The 16,800-nt window shown below is 51.3% G+C and overlaps 2 protein-coding genes, 1 long non-coding RNA gene and 1 pseudogene across 5 annotated transcripts; 1 reads left to right on the plus strand and 3 right to left on the minus strand.

Moving 5' to 3' along the window:
* Positions 1 to 1,112: 1,112 nt before the first annotated feature.
* On the minus strand, positions 1,113 to 2,294 carry LOC136507058 (uncharacterized). The gene has a single exon (XM_066501907.1). It carries the CDS (start codon positions 2,292 to 2,294, stop codon positions 1,113 to 1,115), a length of 1,182 nt encoding a protein of 393 aa, XP_066358004.1.
* A 944-nt stretch (positions 2,295 to 3,238) lies between these two features.
* LOC136507060 (putative disease resistance protein RGA4) lies at positions 3,239 to 7,707 on the plus strand (annotated as a pseudogene).
* Positions 7,708 to 7,775: 68 nt separating this feature from the next.
* On the minus strand, positions 7,776 to 10,852 carry LOC136508525 (uncharacterized). The gene is made up of 3 exons (XR_010772015.1): positions 10,748 to 10,852; positions 9,489 to 10,591; positions 7,776 to 7,909 (listed from the first exon to the last, which is right to left on the minus strand). It is a non-coding gene; the product is annotated as an uncharacterized lncRNA (long non-coding RNA).
* Positions 10,853 to 13,575: 2,723 nt separating this feature from the next.
* LOC136508523 (root phototropism protein 2-like) lies at positions 13,576 to 16,192 on the minus strand. Of its 3 annotated transcripts, none has more exons than XM_066503213.1 (3): positions 15,958 to 16,192; positions 15,759 to 15,837; positions 13,576 to 15,577 (listed from the first exon to the last, which is right to left on the minus strand). In XM_066503213.1, the coding sequence occupies exons 1-3, from the start codon at positions 15,978 to 15,980 to the stop codon at positions 13,727 to 13,729; spliced, it is 1,953 nt and encodes a 650-aa protein (XP_066359310.1). In that variant the 5' UTR covers positions 15,981 to 16,192; the 3' UTR covers positions 13,576 to 13,726. The 3 variants fall into 3 exon arrangements, with proteins under 3 accessions (XP_066359310.1, XP_066359309.1, XP_066359311.1); XM_066503212.1 differs by having other exon boundaries at positions 15,759 to 15,840; XM_066503214.1 differs by having other exon boundaries at positions 15,759 to 15,866; positions 15,958 to 16,108.
* Between the last annotated feature and the right edge of the window lie 608 nt (positions 16,193 to 16,800).

Genomic DNA, 16,800 nt, shown 5'->3' on the forward strand with positions numbered 1-16,800 from the left:
GTGCCTGCTGCAGCGTCCACAGCCTCGGCGTCACGCCGGGACAGTGCGTCGGCCACGGTGTTGAGGCGGCCCGGGCGATATTCCACCGCGAAGTCGAAGCCGAAAAGCTTGCTAAGCCACTGATGCTGGGGAACTGTGGACAAGCGCTAGTCAAGCAAAAATTTAAGACTGTAATGATCAGTACGGACCAAAAAGTGACGCCCCCACAAATACGGTCGCCAATGACGAACGGCTTGCACCAGCCCGATGAGTTCGCGCTCATAAGCCGCAAGCTTGAGATGGCGGACAGCGAAAGGCCGGCTGCAGTAGGCGAGGGGTCCAGCGCCCTGGTGAAGGACGGCACCAAACCCCGCACCCAACGCGTCACAATCCACGATGAAGAGCCTGTCGAAGTCAGGCATCTGCAAGACTGGCCCCGTAGTGAGGGCAGTCTTCAGTGCCTCAAATGCCGTGGTCGCGTCGTCGTCCCAAGCAAACGCGTCTCGCCGCAAGAGACGTGTCAGCGGGGCAGCAATGATGCCAAAATCCTTAATGAACTTCCTGTAGTAGCCGGCGAGGCCTAGGAAGCCTCGGAGACGGCGGGCGGAGCATGGGGTCGGCCATGCATGAACCGCCGCGACCTTGTCCGCGTCCATGGCCACTCCGTCCTTGGAGATAACATGGCCTAAATAAGCCACGGACGCAGCGCCAAAGGAGCACTTGGAGCGCTTGAGGTGGAGGTTGTGCGCTCGCAGGGCGTGGAGGACGATGTTGACATGTTGCAGGTGTTCGGCCCAGGAGGAACTGTAGATCAGGATGTCATCAAAAAATACCAGCATAGACCTACGCAAATACGGCCGGAGGACATCATTCATCAACGCCTGGAAGGTAGCTGGAGCGTTGGAGAGACCGAACGGCATCACCAAGAACTCGTAGTGGCCATGGTGCGTGCGGAACGCCGTTTTAGCGACGTCGTCGGGGTGCATGCGCACCTGGTGATAACCAGAGCGCAAATCTAGCTTGGTGAAGAAACGCGCACCATGGAGCTCATCAAGCAGCTCGTCCACCACTGGAATCGGAAACTTGTCCTTGGCGGTCTTGGCGTTGAGGGCACGATAGTCGATGCAGAAGCGCTAGGACTTGTCTTGTTTCCGCACCAAGAGAACGGGCACAGAGAACGGCGAGGTGCTCGGTCGAATGATGCCTTGCGCGAGCATCTCCGCACACTGACGTTCCAGCTCGTCCTTCTGGAGCTGGGGGTAGCGGTAAGGGCGCACCGCCACCGGCGCGGTACCGGGCAGCAGGTGAATGCAATGGTCGTAGGGGCGCGCCGGAGGGAGCCCGCGGGGCTCGTCGAAGATGGCACCGTGCTGCTGAAGGAGGCTGTCCAGCAGGGGCAGCGCCGGGTCGGCGGTGACCGCGGCTGTGGCCGAGCGCTGCTGGTCGGTAGGCGTTGCTGAGCCACCCATGCCTTGCCAAGTGACACACCGACCGTCGCGCCAGAACGCCATGGTGAGGGCAGTGCAGTCCCACAAGATGGGTCCCAGCGTCCGAAGGAAGTCGAAATCGAGGATGAAGTCGAACCCACCGAGGTCTAGACCAACGCACGTAATGATGAAGTCCTCGTCAGCGATGCGGATGGGGACGGCGCGAGCGATCCCCGCGCAGGCTAGGCGGTCACCATTAGCAACTGTGACGCGAAGATCCTCGCCACCGGATGGAGAGAGCCCCAGACGGCGCATGGCAGCACCCTGGAGGAAGTTGTGCGTGGACCCGGTGTCAAGGAGGGCGAGGAAGCGCTCTCCATTGATGGTGACTGGCACGAGCATGGAGTTTGCCGGCCTGATCCCTGCAACAGCATGAAGAGAGACGACGAAAGCATTAGCCCCAGCGAGCTCCGGGGCCGCCGGTTCCTCCAAGTGGACGGCAGCCGCAGCAGCGTCATCAGTCGCGATGTCGTCGATGAAGTCGTCGCACTCCACGTAGAACAGGCGCTGGCAGACGTGGCTGCGAACATAAGGCTCGTCACAATTAAAACAGAGCCCTTGTCGGCGGCGCTCAGCCATCTTCGCCGGGGTGAGGCGGCGGAACGGACGCGCAGCAGGCGCGTTGGCCGCTGCTGGGCCGACTACTGGAGGGGGCAGCACGCCCCCCAGGACTGGAGCCGCACCCGGCACGCGAGGGAGGGGCGGTAGCCCCTGGCGTTGAGGAGGACGGTTGCCCTGCTGAGGAGCAGGGGGCGCTGGAACGGCCACGCAGCGCTCGAACGCCCGAGCCAAGTACATGGCAGATTGTAGGTCCCGCGGCGTGCGCATCTCCACATGCACTTTGATCTGGTCCGATAGCCCCCCCACGTACAACTCCGCCTTTTGTCGAGGGGAGAGGTCACGGGCATGGCACAGGACGGCGTTGTAGCGCTCGGAGTAGTCTTGCACGGTGGAGAGGAACGGCAGACGTGCCAACTCGGCCAAGCGAGTGCCCTGTACAGCCGGCCCAAAGCGGAGGGAGCAGAGGTCCCGGAAGCGCTCCTAGTGTGGCATGCCCTCGTCTTGTTCCAGGGCGTAGTACCATGTCTGTGCAGCGCCCTTCATGTGATAGGACGTGAGCCAGGTGCGCTGCGAAGCCATCGTCTGCTGTCCTCGGAAGAATTGCTCACATTGGTTCAACCAATTGAGCGGGTCGACGGAGCCGTCATACGTGGGGAACTCGAGTTTGTAGAACTTGGGAGCAGCCTGGGCGCCAAAGATTGTGGACTGATCCGCTGCTGTGGGTGCCCCGGGGAGGGAGGCGTCGACCCCCCCGGAGAGGACCTGCGGCACTGCTGATGACGACGCGGGCGCGGTGGCTGCTTGGGTGACGGTAGTGGCGAAGACCGGAGGAGCGGCCGAGCCAATCGCCCATGATGGAATCGGGGACGGCGAGGCCGGCCAGCGAAGAAGATTGAGCGGCACCATAGGAGTCAAGGGCCTATTGGGCCTTAGCCCATTAGAGTTAATTAGTCGCTTGCTTAGGGGCCAAGTCAGACCTCTCTATATAATGAGAGGAGATGTATCAATCTAATCAAGCAAGAGATTAGAAGGAAATCCCTTCTCTCTTGCCGGCCGTGGGTGAAGCCCCGCGGCCGGCCTCCCCCAGCGCCCTTGCAGCCCTAGCCGCCGCCGCCATAAACAGTACCCGCAGACACTGTAGCTCCACGGTACTATAGCACGCCCTCTCATCTCCATCCCAACTGGCCACATAACATCTGGTATCAGAGACCATGGCTGGATCCTACGTCGCCATGTCCTTCCCACCACCACCATCTACCTCCACCGCGCCGCTCCAATCTGCAGCCTCCGAGGTCTCGGAAGGCTCGACGATGTCTGCTGCACCGCTCACGCTCGAGTCCTTGGCGGCTGCGATCATCGACATCAACCGCAACATCGCGTCCATGCAGGCGGCTTGGGCGGGACTCGTCCAGCAGCCCTTCCCCCCGCCGTTCTCGACGCCGCCGCTGTCCACGGGGCCGGCCGGATCCTACGCCGCCGTGCCCATCTCCACGCCGCTCGGCACACACCCTTGGGCTATGCTGGCCCTGTCTCCGCAGCTCCGCCCGTGTTCACCACCGCCACAGCCACTGTGGCGCCCTTGCCTGCGCAGCAGCCTGCACCTTCCACAGGCGCCTTCGATGAGTGGATGGCGACCCTCGTCCATAACATTGGCGCACAGCCGGCGTCGGTGCCCTCATCCACGGGCGCGCAGTCGGCGGGCCTCGTCCTCGGCGTGCCGGTGCCTCCATTCACAGGTGCACAGTCGGGCGATTAGATCGCCACTGCGGCAGCAACCGTGCAAGTGGCGCTTGCGCAGAAGAGTGATTGTCAGTCTGCGACGGTGCGATTACGGGGGCACGACCTCGCCCCGTCGAACGACCAACAACAACCGCGCCGACCCGTTGCTGTCTCCAGGCGCGAGCATGGTGCTGTTCCCGCAGGCGGCGCACTCCAGTTCTATGGGAGTGATGATAGAAGAAGCGCACTCCTCTTTGTCACCGGCGGAGACGCACTGCCTAGCGCTGCCGCGTTTCGCTGTCGGCCGCCACGAGGTCGTCTCCGCTGGTCGCTGTTGCGTTTGATTCTAGACAGCCGTACCCGTGCAACCCTCTCGTTTCGATGGTCTCCATGGGATCCAGGCGGCTACACGAGCCTGTCCAGCACGCGGAGGGTGTCCGCCGCATCTTCAGGAGTCAAGAATAAAGAGTCGAGTTTATTTGAAATAAGCCGAGATGTAAAAGGCTTGTTCTTAGGTGTTCAGTTTGTGTCTAGTGAAGCCATAGTTAGCATCATTGTTAGGTCGCAGCTCGAGGACGAGCTGCATGTCTAGGTGGGGTGTAGTGTTAGAGGAGTCAAGGGCCTATTGGGCCTTAGCCCATTAGAGTTAATTAGTCGCTTGCTTAGGGGCCAAGTCAAACCTCTTTATATAATGAGAGGAGATATATCAATCTAATCAAACAAGAGATTAGAAGGAAATCCCTTCTCTCTTGCCGGCCGTGGGCGAAGCCCCGCGGCCGGCCTCCCCCAGCGCCCTTGCAGCCCTAGCTGCTTTGATGTCAAGATGTGGGTCTGCATCTCACGCAAACTTGATGTCCATTGTCACACGCGAGAGATTATTGAGTCCGCAAAAAAGGGGGAGTGCCCACGTCTTGATAATCTCGATACACTCCAATGCAAATTACATGATATATTACAAGGGTCACAAAAATTCCTACTTGTTTTGGATGATGTTTGGTTTGAAAAATCTGATAGTGAGACTGAGTGGGAGCAACTCCTGGCTCCATTAGTCTCTAAAAAGTCAGGAAGCAAAGTTTTGGTAACATCTCGATGTGAACCACTTCCGGCTGCTGTTTGTTGTGAACATGTCTATCATTTGGAAAACATGGAGGATGCTGAGTTCTTGGCACTCCTCAAACACTATGCTTTCTCTGGAGCAGAAATCGAAGACCAGCTATTGCGCATGAAGCTAGAACATACCGCAAAAGAGATTGCTAAAAGGCTTGGACAGTGTCCTTTAGCAGCAAAAGTTTTGGGTTCCCGATTGAGCAGAAAAAAAGAAATCACTGAATGGAAAGCTGCACAAAATTTCAGAGATTTAAGTGAGCCCTTCACCGTTCTGTTGTGGAGTTACGAGAAGTTAGATCCATATCTTCAGAGGTGCTTCTTGTATTGCAGCTTATTTCCTAAAGGTCATAGATATAAACCTGATGAGTTGGTTCACCTTTGGGTCGCAGAAGGCTTTGTTGGTTCGTGCAATTCGAGTAGGAAAACATTGGAAGATGTTGGGATGGATTACGTCAATGATATGGTCTCTGGATCATTCTTCCAATTGGTTTCTGAAAGGTATGATTCGTACTATGTCATGCATGATATCCTTCATGATTTGGCAGTCACTCTCTAGAGAAGACTGCTTCAGATTGGAAGATGATAATGTGACAGAAATACCATGCACTGTTCGACATCTATCTGTTCATGTTGAGAGTATGCAAAAGCATAATCAAATTATCTACAAGCTACATCATTTACGCACTATTATCTGCATCGATCCACTAATGGATGATGCAAGTGATCTTTTTGACCACATGCTACGGAACCAAAGAAAACTGCGTGTATTGTATTTGTCATTTTACAACAGCAGCAAGTTGCCAGAATCTATTGGTCAGCTGAAGCACCTCTGATATTTGAATCTCATCAGAACGTTAGTTTCTGAATTGCCTAGATCATTATGTACTCTCTACCACTTACAATTACTTTGGTTAAACTGCATGGTGGCAGGTTTGCCTAAGAAACTCTGCAATTTAAGTAAGTTACGCCATCTAGGAGCGTATGCATACACTGATGATTTCGTGGGTGAAAGGCCTATTTGCCAAATTCCGAACATAGGCAAGCTAACTTCGCTACAACACATTTATGTCTTTTCTGTGCAAAAGAAGGAAGGATATGAGTTGCGACAGCTGAAGAACTTGAATCAGCTTCATGGCAGTTTAAGAATAAAAAATCTTGAGAATGCCACTGGAAAGGATGAGGCCTTAGAGTCGAAGTTATATCAGAAAAAACACCTTGAAGTGTTGAAGTTTGTCTGGAGTTGCCAGAATGACATGGATGCAACGGACAATTCACATTTGGATATTCTAGAAGGTCTGAGACCGCCACCCCAGCTGAGTGGCCTCACAATCAAAGGTTACAAATCTGGCACATATCCAAGGTGGTTACTTGAGGGATCCTATTTTGAGAATTTGGGTAGTTTTGGGCTTGCTAGTTGCAGTTTGTTAGAAGGACTACCACCTGATACCGAGCTGCTTCGGCATTGCTCTAGGCTGCATATAAAAAATGTTCCAAATTTGAAGAAACTATCATATCTTCCAGCAGGCCTTACAAAGTTGTCAATTCACAGGTGCCCACTGCTTATTTTTATCACCAACAATGAGCTACTACAACATGATTTGAGGGAAAACATAATGAACATCAACGACCTGGCATCAAAACTTGCATCGATGTGGGAGGTGGATTCAGGATCACATATTAGGAGAGTGCTATCAAAGGACTGTTCATCTCTGAAGCAGTTTATGTCTTTATGACACTAATGGATGATGATATATCACAACATCTTCAAATTATTGGAAGTGCTCTACACGAAGGAGATATAATATCGGTGAAAGAAAATATCGTCAAGGCATGGCTTTTTTGCCATGAGCAGAGGATAAGAGTCGTTTATGGAAGGACCATGGAGATGCCACTGGTTCTACCGTCAGGACTCTGTGAACTTTCTCTTTCTTCATGCAGTATTACAGATGAAGCTTTAGCTATTTGCCTTGGTCGCCTCATTTCACTGGAAACTTTAGAATTGAAATATAATATGGCATTAACTGCACTTCCATCAGAAGAGGTGTTTGAGCATTTGACAAAGCTTGACGTGTTGAAACTGAAAGGTTGTTGGTGTCTCAAATCACTGGGGGGCTTACGTGCTGCTCCATCTCTTTCCATTCTTTACTGTACGGATTGTCCTTCTTTAGAGCTAACACGTGGAGCAGAACTAATGCAGTTGAACGTTGCTAGGCACCTCAGCATCCATGGCTGCATTCTTGCAGCTGATTCATTCATCAATGTCTTGCCACACCTGAAATCTCTTTCCATTGATGTCTGCAGAAGCTCCCCATCCTTATCGATTGCCCACCTTACCTCCCTTGAAACATTATACCTATGGGGTCTCCCTGATCTTTGCTTCGTTGAAGGCTTGTCTTCCCTGCACCTTAAGGACCTAAGTTTGGTAGATGCTCCAAACCTCACTGCCAAGTGCATCTCACAGTTTCGTGTCCAGGAATCGCTCAGCGTTAGTAGCTCCGTATTGCTCAACCACATGGTCATGGCTGAAGGGTTTACAGTCCCGCCGAATCTTTTTCTTTTAGGTTGCAAGGAACCGTCGGTTTCATTTGAAGAGCCTGCAAATCTCTCATCTGTCAAGTTCCTGGATTTTTTGAGTTGCGAAACGGAGTCCCTGCCAAGAAATCTAAAATTTCTATCAAATCTGGAGACTCTTTCTATCCGCAATTGCCCCAACATAGCATCTTTACCAGATCTGCCGTCCTCCCTCCAGCGCATAACTATATGGCATTGCCCCGTCTTGAAGAAGAACTGCCGAGAACCTGATGGAGAAAGCTGGCCAAAGATTTCGCACATTCGAAGGAAGAGCTTCTACTAATATTGAACTTGCTTCTTTAGACTTGCCACTTGAAATAAATGAGAAGGTACAGGTTCTACTGATTCATCCTCCAGCACAATTGACTTAAGTTTTCCAATATTTAAAGCATTTCATGTTCTAAACAGACACCTCAAGGTCAATCCATCGCTAATGCTGCCGTCTCCGTGGTTCCCTGTTTTGCCACTTACATTGCTCCGCCACCCTGCAAGGTTGCAAGGCAGGTGGTTTCATTTATACCATTTCACTTGTTATGTTATTCCTTGATTGTGAACAATTGCCAATATGTATTTCTCCGATAGAATGAACATCTAATAAGTAACCAACTGTGGCTACGGCTTTTATTGGTGTGGCAATTAGTGCTACGTGAGGCGAATTGGAGTCTGGAATGTTTCATACCTTTATTATCATTCTTAAAAGAAAGAAAGAATATTGCCAAGACGTGTTTCTAAATTTAAGACGTGCTTCCGTCCTGTTCTTAGTAGGTATCCCTTTTTGAGTGCTCTGTCGTGTGCTCTGCATTTTTTATGTACTTCTGTAGCTTCAAGCTCCACGCAATTCTTTTTCCCCAACCAAGTATGCTGAGGACTGGTGTCTGGCTGTCTGCTGTAGTTTGTAGAGTGTAGACAAGGGTGGGCATCTAGGTTCGAGCTTTCGATTCTTGGAGTGCCTGCAATCTAATTTCTTTCCTGAACTTGTGTTTTCATTCAAGTAAAAGAGCTAGAAGCCTCTGATATGAAAATGTCGTGTATGACTACATTAGATAAGGATCTATGCAATTGGCCCAGGACGTCCTTGCTAAAAAAACTAGGAGAGTTAGCCGGACCTTCTGAGGGTTCTAACACTTCGTCCTTTGTTTTTTTTTTTTGGGGGGGTTGTTGCTCAGCTGATCGCCGCCGTCAAGCCTTCGTTTGGTGTGGAGGTGATGCTGTAAGCGCTGGAAAATGCCGTGTAGCTTGGGGCACAAGCCTGTAGGCCTCAAGAGCTGGGGGGGCCTCGGAATCGTCGATCTTCGGAGGGCAGGCATTGCTTTCAGGGTAAGATGGGAATGGCTTCAGAGAACCGCCCCCAACAGCACCTGGGCGGACCTACCATTCCCTAAGGAAACGTTGGCAATGCGACAACCTTCTCAGTTGTTGGCAATGGCGAGTCAACCTACTTCTGGACGGACAGGTGGATTGATGGTCGCAGCATCAAGCAACTTGTGCCGGCTCTCTTCGCCGCAGTGCGTCCGTCTCGTCGCCGCTGGTATGTGGCGGACACACTGCCGCACAGAGCCTGAGTCAGGGATATCTCCGGGGCACTCACCACTCACCGTCCAAGTGATTCTTGAGTACATTCAGATTTGGGAGCTGACCCAAAATGCTGAGTTGGTGTCTGGGGTGCTGGCGTTGGTCCAATGACCAGCCCTACTCTGCGGCCTCGGATGATTCTTGAGTACATTCAGATTGTGGAAATATCAGAATGCAAAACTTATATCGCTCAATATGCAGCAAGGTAACGTTGCACGGGAGAGCTTACATGTAAGAAAGTGTATGTTTCATTGCACACCTGCATGTGTTAGCTCATTGGATTCTAAAATAAGGATCTTTAGACCTAGTTCTTAATTGCATAATTGTCATTTGGTGATTTACACGATTTAAGACTCAAGTTATCTACTGAACTTTAAACATGTGGCTTAGGAAGTAGAACTATCCGTCTTAGGGAAAAGAAAATATCAAATTGTTTTGTTTTAATCTATTGCTAAAGCATGCATGAGAGAAAAAAAGAGTGAAAATGTGTACCTTGTGAGAAAATCCAGGTTAATGGTGCTGGCACTTTTCCACTAACCCTTGGTACCTTAGGCAAGGGTGAATAATAGACCTCCTCATGTTTCATGTCATGCACTGCATAAGGTTTAGTTGTTTTCCTCCAAAGCCAGTTGGCGTAATCATCCAGGAACATGATGCAGTCCCATGAAAGATCGTAGGGAGACACACGGACATCTCTCGAGTACCCTCGCCCAAGGAACAACGCTTCCTCAGCCCACAAGTGACCCTCAAAGTCAGCCTTGAACACTTCAAACTCGCTCCTACCAGCCACAAGAATGCAATGTCTTCTTCCTTTGTCACAATCTTTTCTGAGAATCATAGCAGTGTGCCATAAGATTTCAGGAGGTAGTGCATGGAGAGAAAATTTTGTCAGGGTGGCAAGTAGTCTCCCTCAATGAGCCGCACAATTCGACACACCATTGGCTCATCAGTCATCACTGCCATGATCAATTGATCATCCACAATGTCAATGCTAATAAGATGCTCAGTGTCAATTTTGTTGTCAAGAGCGTTGATCTTCCCTTGGAAAAAGACCATGCGTGAGAGCTACCTGCACTCCTCATGCGCTCACTGACCATGTAGCAGTCCCTGCCTCCCTGGACGGCACAGTCCGATTGAACCAAGAGCCCCAACCGCAACTATGGCAGCAACGAGGCGCGTGGACAACACAACTATCCCGAGTACGGATACCTTGCCCGTGTCCTTGTTCTCCATCCATGTTCCTGGCATCTCATCATCTGGGACCATACAATCTTCAGCGACTTCCACAGGCTCTTCATAGGGGGTGTAAGAGATGCCACTTGCCACAAGCTTTGTGGTAGCGCACACCATGTGGCAACTGGAAGGTTTCACCAATCACCACAAGAAAAGCTGATGACATCGCTGCCAGGAAGCACAAGCCATGCCACTAGAATGGCGGAGGCAGGGGGCACAGTCGTGCGCAGAGCACCACGTGCAGCAAACGGCGGGAAGAGAGGCTCGGTCAGCGCACACGGGGTGGCGGAGGAACACCAGACCGAGGAGCTCTGGTGGGAAGTTCGACAATGGCGATGAGCCTTGGTTGGACCTGCGCCATGCTGTAAACAAGAGGAAGGCATGATCAGATGAAGAACAAAACAAGGAAATACTCGTGGGCGCGTAGGCATAGAAACAAACACCTGGCGGGCATGGAAATGGAATGGAAGCAGAGTAGCAGGAGATCAATACTTAGCCCAACAGAGAAAGGATCTCACCATTCAGTTATATCAGGATGGATCTTCGTAAGCCCTCAACAGCAACCAAGAAACGAACCAAAATCTGCAAGAACTACGAAAGAGTGTCCAGAGACTATGTGGAAACGTTTAGGGTGTCTGAAGGGAAGACACATCAGAACCAGCCATTTTTTTAGAAAGAGACTGGATTTCATTAAATTAAAACCCATTTTACAACTGAGACCTCAACATAAAATAAAATTACATTGAAGCACACCACTAGGTCCCTATACTTCATCTTCCTCGCGTCCGGCGGCGTACACCGGCAGTGATGCCCAAATCTGGCGTAGTGTCATGAAGCTCCATCGCGACCACGGGTGTACACCAGATCTGGACCCAAGAACCACAGTCCCTACCAACAGAAGACTCCACGAACATGGAAACAGAAGACTCCACGAACATGGAAACAGAAGACTCCACGAACATGGAGACCGCAAAAGAGGCACGGTAAGCTCAACCACTATGGGGAGTAAAGGGCACCGAGAGCACATCAGCCATATCTTCTGAAGGTTGAACCGAACATAAGATCCGACGCCGCTTGCATCACCACCAGCAACTGGAAGGGCAGATCCGCTGCCGCTAGTAGCATCACCGGCGCCCGGAAAAGACGATCCAATAGAAGGGGAAAATAGATCTAATCCCTCCTCGAGAAGGACTATGCCAACATACCTCGATCTCTCTAGGAAGAGCATGCCATCCCGAAGACGATGACGCATCCACCAGCGATCCGGTATGAAACAGAAAGCCGGATCGAAAACATCGAAACGGCCAACCAAAACCTAGCCCAAATTATTATGGAGGAAAGGAAAATAAAATGAGAAAAACCTAAGAAAACAGTAGATCTGCTAAAAGGATGGACCCCCGCTCCTCTCGGTAGGGAGGCCGGAGACAAGGGGAACGGGGGCCAAAGGCGGCGGCGGCGGTGGAATCGCCCCTGGGGAGGGGGCGGAGGTGTTGGGCAGGAAAGGAAGACTCTCCGCAGAATTAGCCATTTATGTGTTGGACGTGGCATGGAGGAGGAATCGAATAACAGGGATGGGATTAAAGGAGGGAGGAGGGAACCCAAGGGGAAGAGAGCACTTGAACTCAGTGTTTTCGCGCTTCCCTTGGGGGCTGCGCGGTTAGGGGAATGTGAACGTGATAAGTAGCCGAGTAGGATGGATGGAAAGGGCGTGCCAAATTTTGGCTGGTTTTTAATGGATCTGGTTTCAACATTGTTAGCAAATTTCCCTCTATTTCATATTTTTTTATTAATTGATTAAACTTAAAAGATAAAGTCCAAATTACTCCCGTATGTGTTATGATAATAACCCTTTAACCGTCTTTTGTTTGATTTACCCTTCCAACTATTCAGATGGCTTAATATACCATTTAATAGATTTGTCTTTTTTTTTGTTTCTGCATGTACAAGTTGAGTTTTAAATAATTTTTTTGGAGTGAGCACACATCATAACTTATGTTAAAAATAAATTAATTTTTTAAACATCTATAATTATGTATCTCTAGAGTCAATTTATTGGTAGATATTCTAAGTTATCAAAGTAATAATAATAAGTTCATGGTGCATTTTTAAACATAAGTTATAATGTTCACTATCACATAATACAGTTTTAACATAAAACTCAACTTGTAGATGGAGAAAAAAAAAGAAGAGAGAAAAGCTCCATATTACTTCCTTCATAGAAAAGTTGTCGGGATAAACCTCAAACTAATTTGTATTTCTCATTGAAGTTGAGTTTCAAGTTCAAAGTTTATAGGATGATAGCAAATATCATAAAATATATTAGAAGATACATTATGAATTTTTTCATCATGAGTTTTTGCATAATTTTGTATATGTAAACTAATTGATTTTTAGATGCTTAAGCTATACAAACTAAAAATGAAAAATTCATGATGTACTTTTTCTTATAAAAGTTATGTTGTCCTCTATTACCGTACAAAATTTGAACTTATGTTATTCAACAGCCGAACAATGGTATTTTTTGTAGGGTGATAGAATAACAGTTAATCAAAAATTCATTAGTTAATAAAAAAATACATGTACACTTATTTTTCTATTAGCTATTCATGATTTCATGTCATTATTAAGCTAAAATGAAGCCATCTTGGTTGCATCCTCATGCAGTTGAAAGTTTAAAATTGACTTAAAAATTCAAAGGTACAATTAAAATTATCTTTTGATGTCAAATAAAAATGAAGAAATAAAACAGTGAAGTATAAAGGTTAAAAATAAACATAGAGGAAATAGGTTATTGTTGTTGGGAGGGTTATTGAGTCTTCACCTTGGAATAAATGTTGTTTCAAAGTTGCAATTGAAACCATCTTTTGATGTAGAAAGTAATAAGAAAACAAAACATTTTTTAATGTTGAAGTGTTTTTTTTTAAAACACCAGGTATAAGAAAGTGATCAATCTATTCGAATTTGTAAAATACAAGTACTTGTCAATGGGGAAAAAATAACTAATGTAACTTATTCTCCCTGCCTTTCAAATGATGTACATGAGTTGCCATTGTCAATATCATGTCCACTTTACATTAGCTGAAAGAGATGACTCAGTGTCAAATAAGACCATACCTAAGGATTTAAAATATGTACAATGAATTCACATGAAATTCAAAAGATTAAGCTCCTTGGGTTTGTGGCAAAGGTAATACATGATGCCTAAAGAAATTCTAGATGATTTAACTTGTCCCATGAATTCACATGAAAAACAGAAAATTAAGCTCCTCGTGCTTGTGGCAAATAAAGATAAAATTGATGACTGATACGAACATGTAATTTTAGTTTTTTTTAGCAAGCCACTTCATACTACACACATTCATTTTTCTTTTTGGAAAAGGCACACATTCATATATATTAGTACAATAATAAATTAAAACACACACACACACAATAATAATGGAACTACAAGCCATGCACACGCTCTCCTAAAAATTGCACAGGCCATAGTGTCATGATTAACCTATGGAGGACCTTCTCCTCTTGGGCGTGACCACATGGTGATGGTGCATTGTTTTGCACTGGCGTCCACCGGCGGCGATGCTGCCCGTGTGGTTTGCCGTCCACCCGCCTTTGAACGGGTTCAGCCGGCTCAGCGACCGGGACACCGACCCCAAGAAGCTTGCTTTCGTCTTCGCCGTCCGGCACGGTGACGACGGCGTCGACCCGCTCCCCTTGTTGTGCTGCATCCCCGACATGTAGGCCCGCATCCGTGCCAGCTCCGACCCAAAGAAGGTCGCTTTCTTCGCCGTCCGGGACGGTGACGACCCGCTCCCCTTGCTGTGCTGCATCTCCGACATGTAGGCCCGCATCCGTGCCAGCTCCAACCGCAGCGCCTCGTTCTCCCGCGCCAGCGACGCGTCCGCCATGGCCTGCGCGCGAGCTCTCCCGGCGGCCGACGACGACTGCGTGTCCAACACCACGTCGCCCATCGACGTCGCGGCGGCGGCGTCGGCGCTGCGGAGCTTGAGCTGGTCGTAGTAGAGCGCGCTGAGCACGGCCTGCAGCGGCAGGCGCTTGTTCTGCGACGCGTGCAGGCGCGCCTGGTACGAGAGCTTGAGCGGGTCCATGACGCTGCAGACCTTCTCCCGCTGGATCTCGTCCAGCGCCGGGTGCGTCTTGAGGTAGATGTCGACGGCGCGGTATAGGCAGTCGTGCGACGGGCGCGCGTCCTTGGGCACGGCGCCGGCCACGCCGACGAACTTGGAGATGGGCAGCGCCTCCTCCGTCGCGATCTCCGCCGCCACCTCGTCCACGGTCCTGGCGACCTTCTCCAGCGCGCCGGCAGTTCCAGCACTGAGCTCCGTCGCCGCCGTTGTCCCGGACATGGACGCCCGGCGGCTCCTCCTCCGCTCGCTCTCCGGCGCCGCCGCCTGCCGCTGCCGCTCGACGAAGGCGGTGACGACGCGTCGCACGGTGTCGGCGTTCCTGACGCGCTCCCCGGTTCCGTCCAGCGCGACGCCGAGCAGGTCCTCGGCGGTGGCCTGGTCGAGCACCGCGGCGACGCGGAGCTCCAGGTCGCGGCACGCCTTGGCGGACGCCTCGATGGCGACGGCGGCGTGGAGGAGGCGGCTGAGGAACGCCGCCGGGATGCCGGGCGCATCGGCGGGCGACGGGAGCACGTCGACGACGGACTCGAGCAGGGCGCGCTGGTCCGCGCAGTCCCGCGGCGCCGCGAGCACCTCGGCCAGCACGAGCTCCGCGTAGCTCCCCGCCGCAGCGGCGACCACGGCCGGGTCCGCGCGGCGGCACCGCAGCGCCGTGACGACTCTCCCGAACGAGCGCGGCGACAGCGCCGCCAGCTCCGCCTTCCACCACCCGGGGGACCGCGACAGCGACGACGTGGTCGTCGGGAACAGCGCCTCGCGGCAGACGCCGAGCGCGACGGCGTCCGCGGCGCGGCGCGCGACGCCGAGCTCCTCGGCGGCCACCCGGAGGATGAGGTCGTCGGGCGCCTCGCAGGACCGGAGCACGGCCACGGCGCCCGGGAGCGTGCGGAGCCCCGACCGCGCGAGGAACTCGTCCACGCGCCGGGCTAGGTCCGCCGATGGGTGGCGCATGTCGAGGAACGCCGCGGCGCAGCGCAGCGCCGCCGCGTTGGCAGGCGTAATCTCGAAGTTGGCGCCGTAGCAGTACCGCGCGGCTTTCTCGAACGCGTCAGCGCCGCCTGGGAGCGCGGACAGGTCCAGCTCGACGACGGGGGCCGTTGGGTCGTCGTCGGCGTCGGCGTCGGCGTCGCCCTTGCTGCTGGCTGCCTCCGCCGCCGCGACGGCCCTGCGGATGTAGCCGCACTTGGGCACCATCACCGCCTGGGTGTACGTTCACGTCAGTCCATGATCGTTTCGTTCTTGCAGTGTTGATGTTTCTTTTTGATTGCGATGAATCATAAATTCACAGAGATATACTAGTAGATTATGTTTCTCCGCCATGATCGACGTCGATCACGGAAGAATTGCATTGTTTCACCACCCGTTCCACCACCGTACGTACCTTGTGGAGAGGGAAGATGGAGTCGCCGATGCGGATGATGAGGTCGGCAGGGATCTCCATCTCCAGGGACGACACCTTGCTGCTTAGGCAACACAAATACACACACGACTACACGATGGTAAGATCAGCATCACAGCATGCATGCGTTCACCTCTGAATAATCGAAGAAGAAAAGGAATCATGAGATATGCATACATACCACTGCTGTCTGATCGTGTCCATGGTGATGGAATAAGCAGCAGACACGCGTGACGATGAGCTGCTGTAGCCTTTAGATATGCAGCGGCGGCCTAGTAGTTCGCTGCGCACACCCAAGCAAAGGTGTGCGCCGCATGCATGCGAGCTCTGCTGACGAAGCAGCAGCTTCTGCCGATCCCTCTCATATATATAGAGACTCCAGTTCCAGTTCACTACTCCTTGCCGGCTCTCGAGCTTTCTGCTGGCCTCTTTTTTTTTCATGGTATTCTTTATTTCGGTTGGTACCAGTACCAGAAATGGTTTTGGAAAAAGAAAAGATCTGATGGGACTCTGTGGTTTTTGCATGGCTGGTGTTTTTTATGGCATTCGTATTTCCGACGGCGCTTTTCCACCTGCTGAAGCTGAATTGTTGTGAGAAAAAAATATTATTTTATAGATGATAAGACAGGCTGATCGTCGTCGTCGTTCTCGGCAACGAACTCAAACTAGTGGCCAGTGTCCAATGCTTACTGTGGCCCGGCCCGGTGTCCTTGCTCTTTGGACGAGACGAGCAGACAGGCCTCCGTCTCGACGGCAACATTTCCATGTCCCGACGCGAACTAAAGGCTACACGCAGCGTTTTCCGTTTCCAGATTAGAGATTTCCTCGGTGCTTCTGCATCTGCAAGAACAGCGACGTACTCGCCAATTCCACGCACGCGTCAGCGTACGAAAACGGCGTCTCATCCGAGCACGCGAATAGGTACGAGCAGGGAGCTCGCTTTCTGCCTCAGCTGTCAGCAGCAGCACAAGAGTACGATGCGCAACTAGCCTGCCGGGATTTGGATTATGCGGCGGCCGCGCGC

This window comes from Miscanthus floridulus, chromosome 15 (genome assembly GCF_019320115.1).
Source record: "Miscanthus floridulus cultivar M001 chromosome 15, ASM1932011v1, whole genome shotgun sequence".
In the NCBI taxonomy this organism is placed as follows: Eukaryota; Viridiplantae; Streptophyta; class Magnoliopsida; order Poales; family Poaceae; genus Miscanthus; species Miscanthus floridulus.

Coding starts and splice junctions, on each gene's coding strand:
- LOC136507058 (XM_066501907.1), bottom strand. CDS start 2,294: ATGCGCACGCCGCGGGACCTACAATCTGCCATGTACTTGGCTCGGGCG.
- LOC136508523 (XM_066503212.1), bottom strand. CDS start 15,980: ATGGACACGATCAGACAGCAGTG. Junction 15,841..15,957: donor GACACGATCAGACAGCAGTG/GTATGTATGCAT, acceptor GTGTTGCCTAAG/CAGCAAGGTGTCGTCCCTGG. Junction 15,578..15,758: donor CCATCTTCCCTCTCCACAAG/GTACGTACGGTG, acceptor ACGTACACCCAG/GCGGTGATGGTGCCCAAGTG.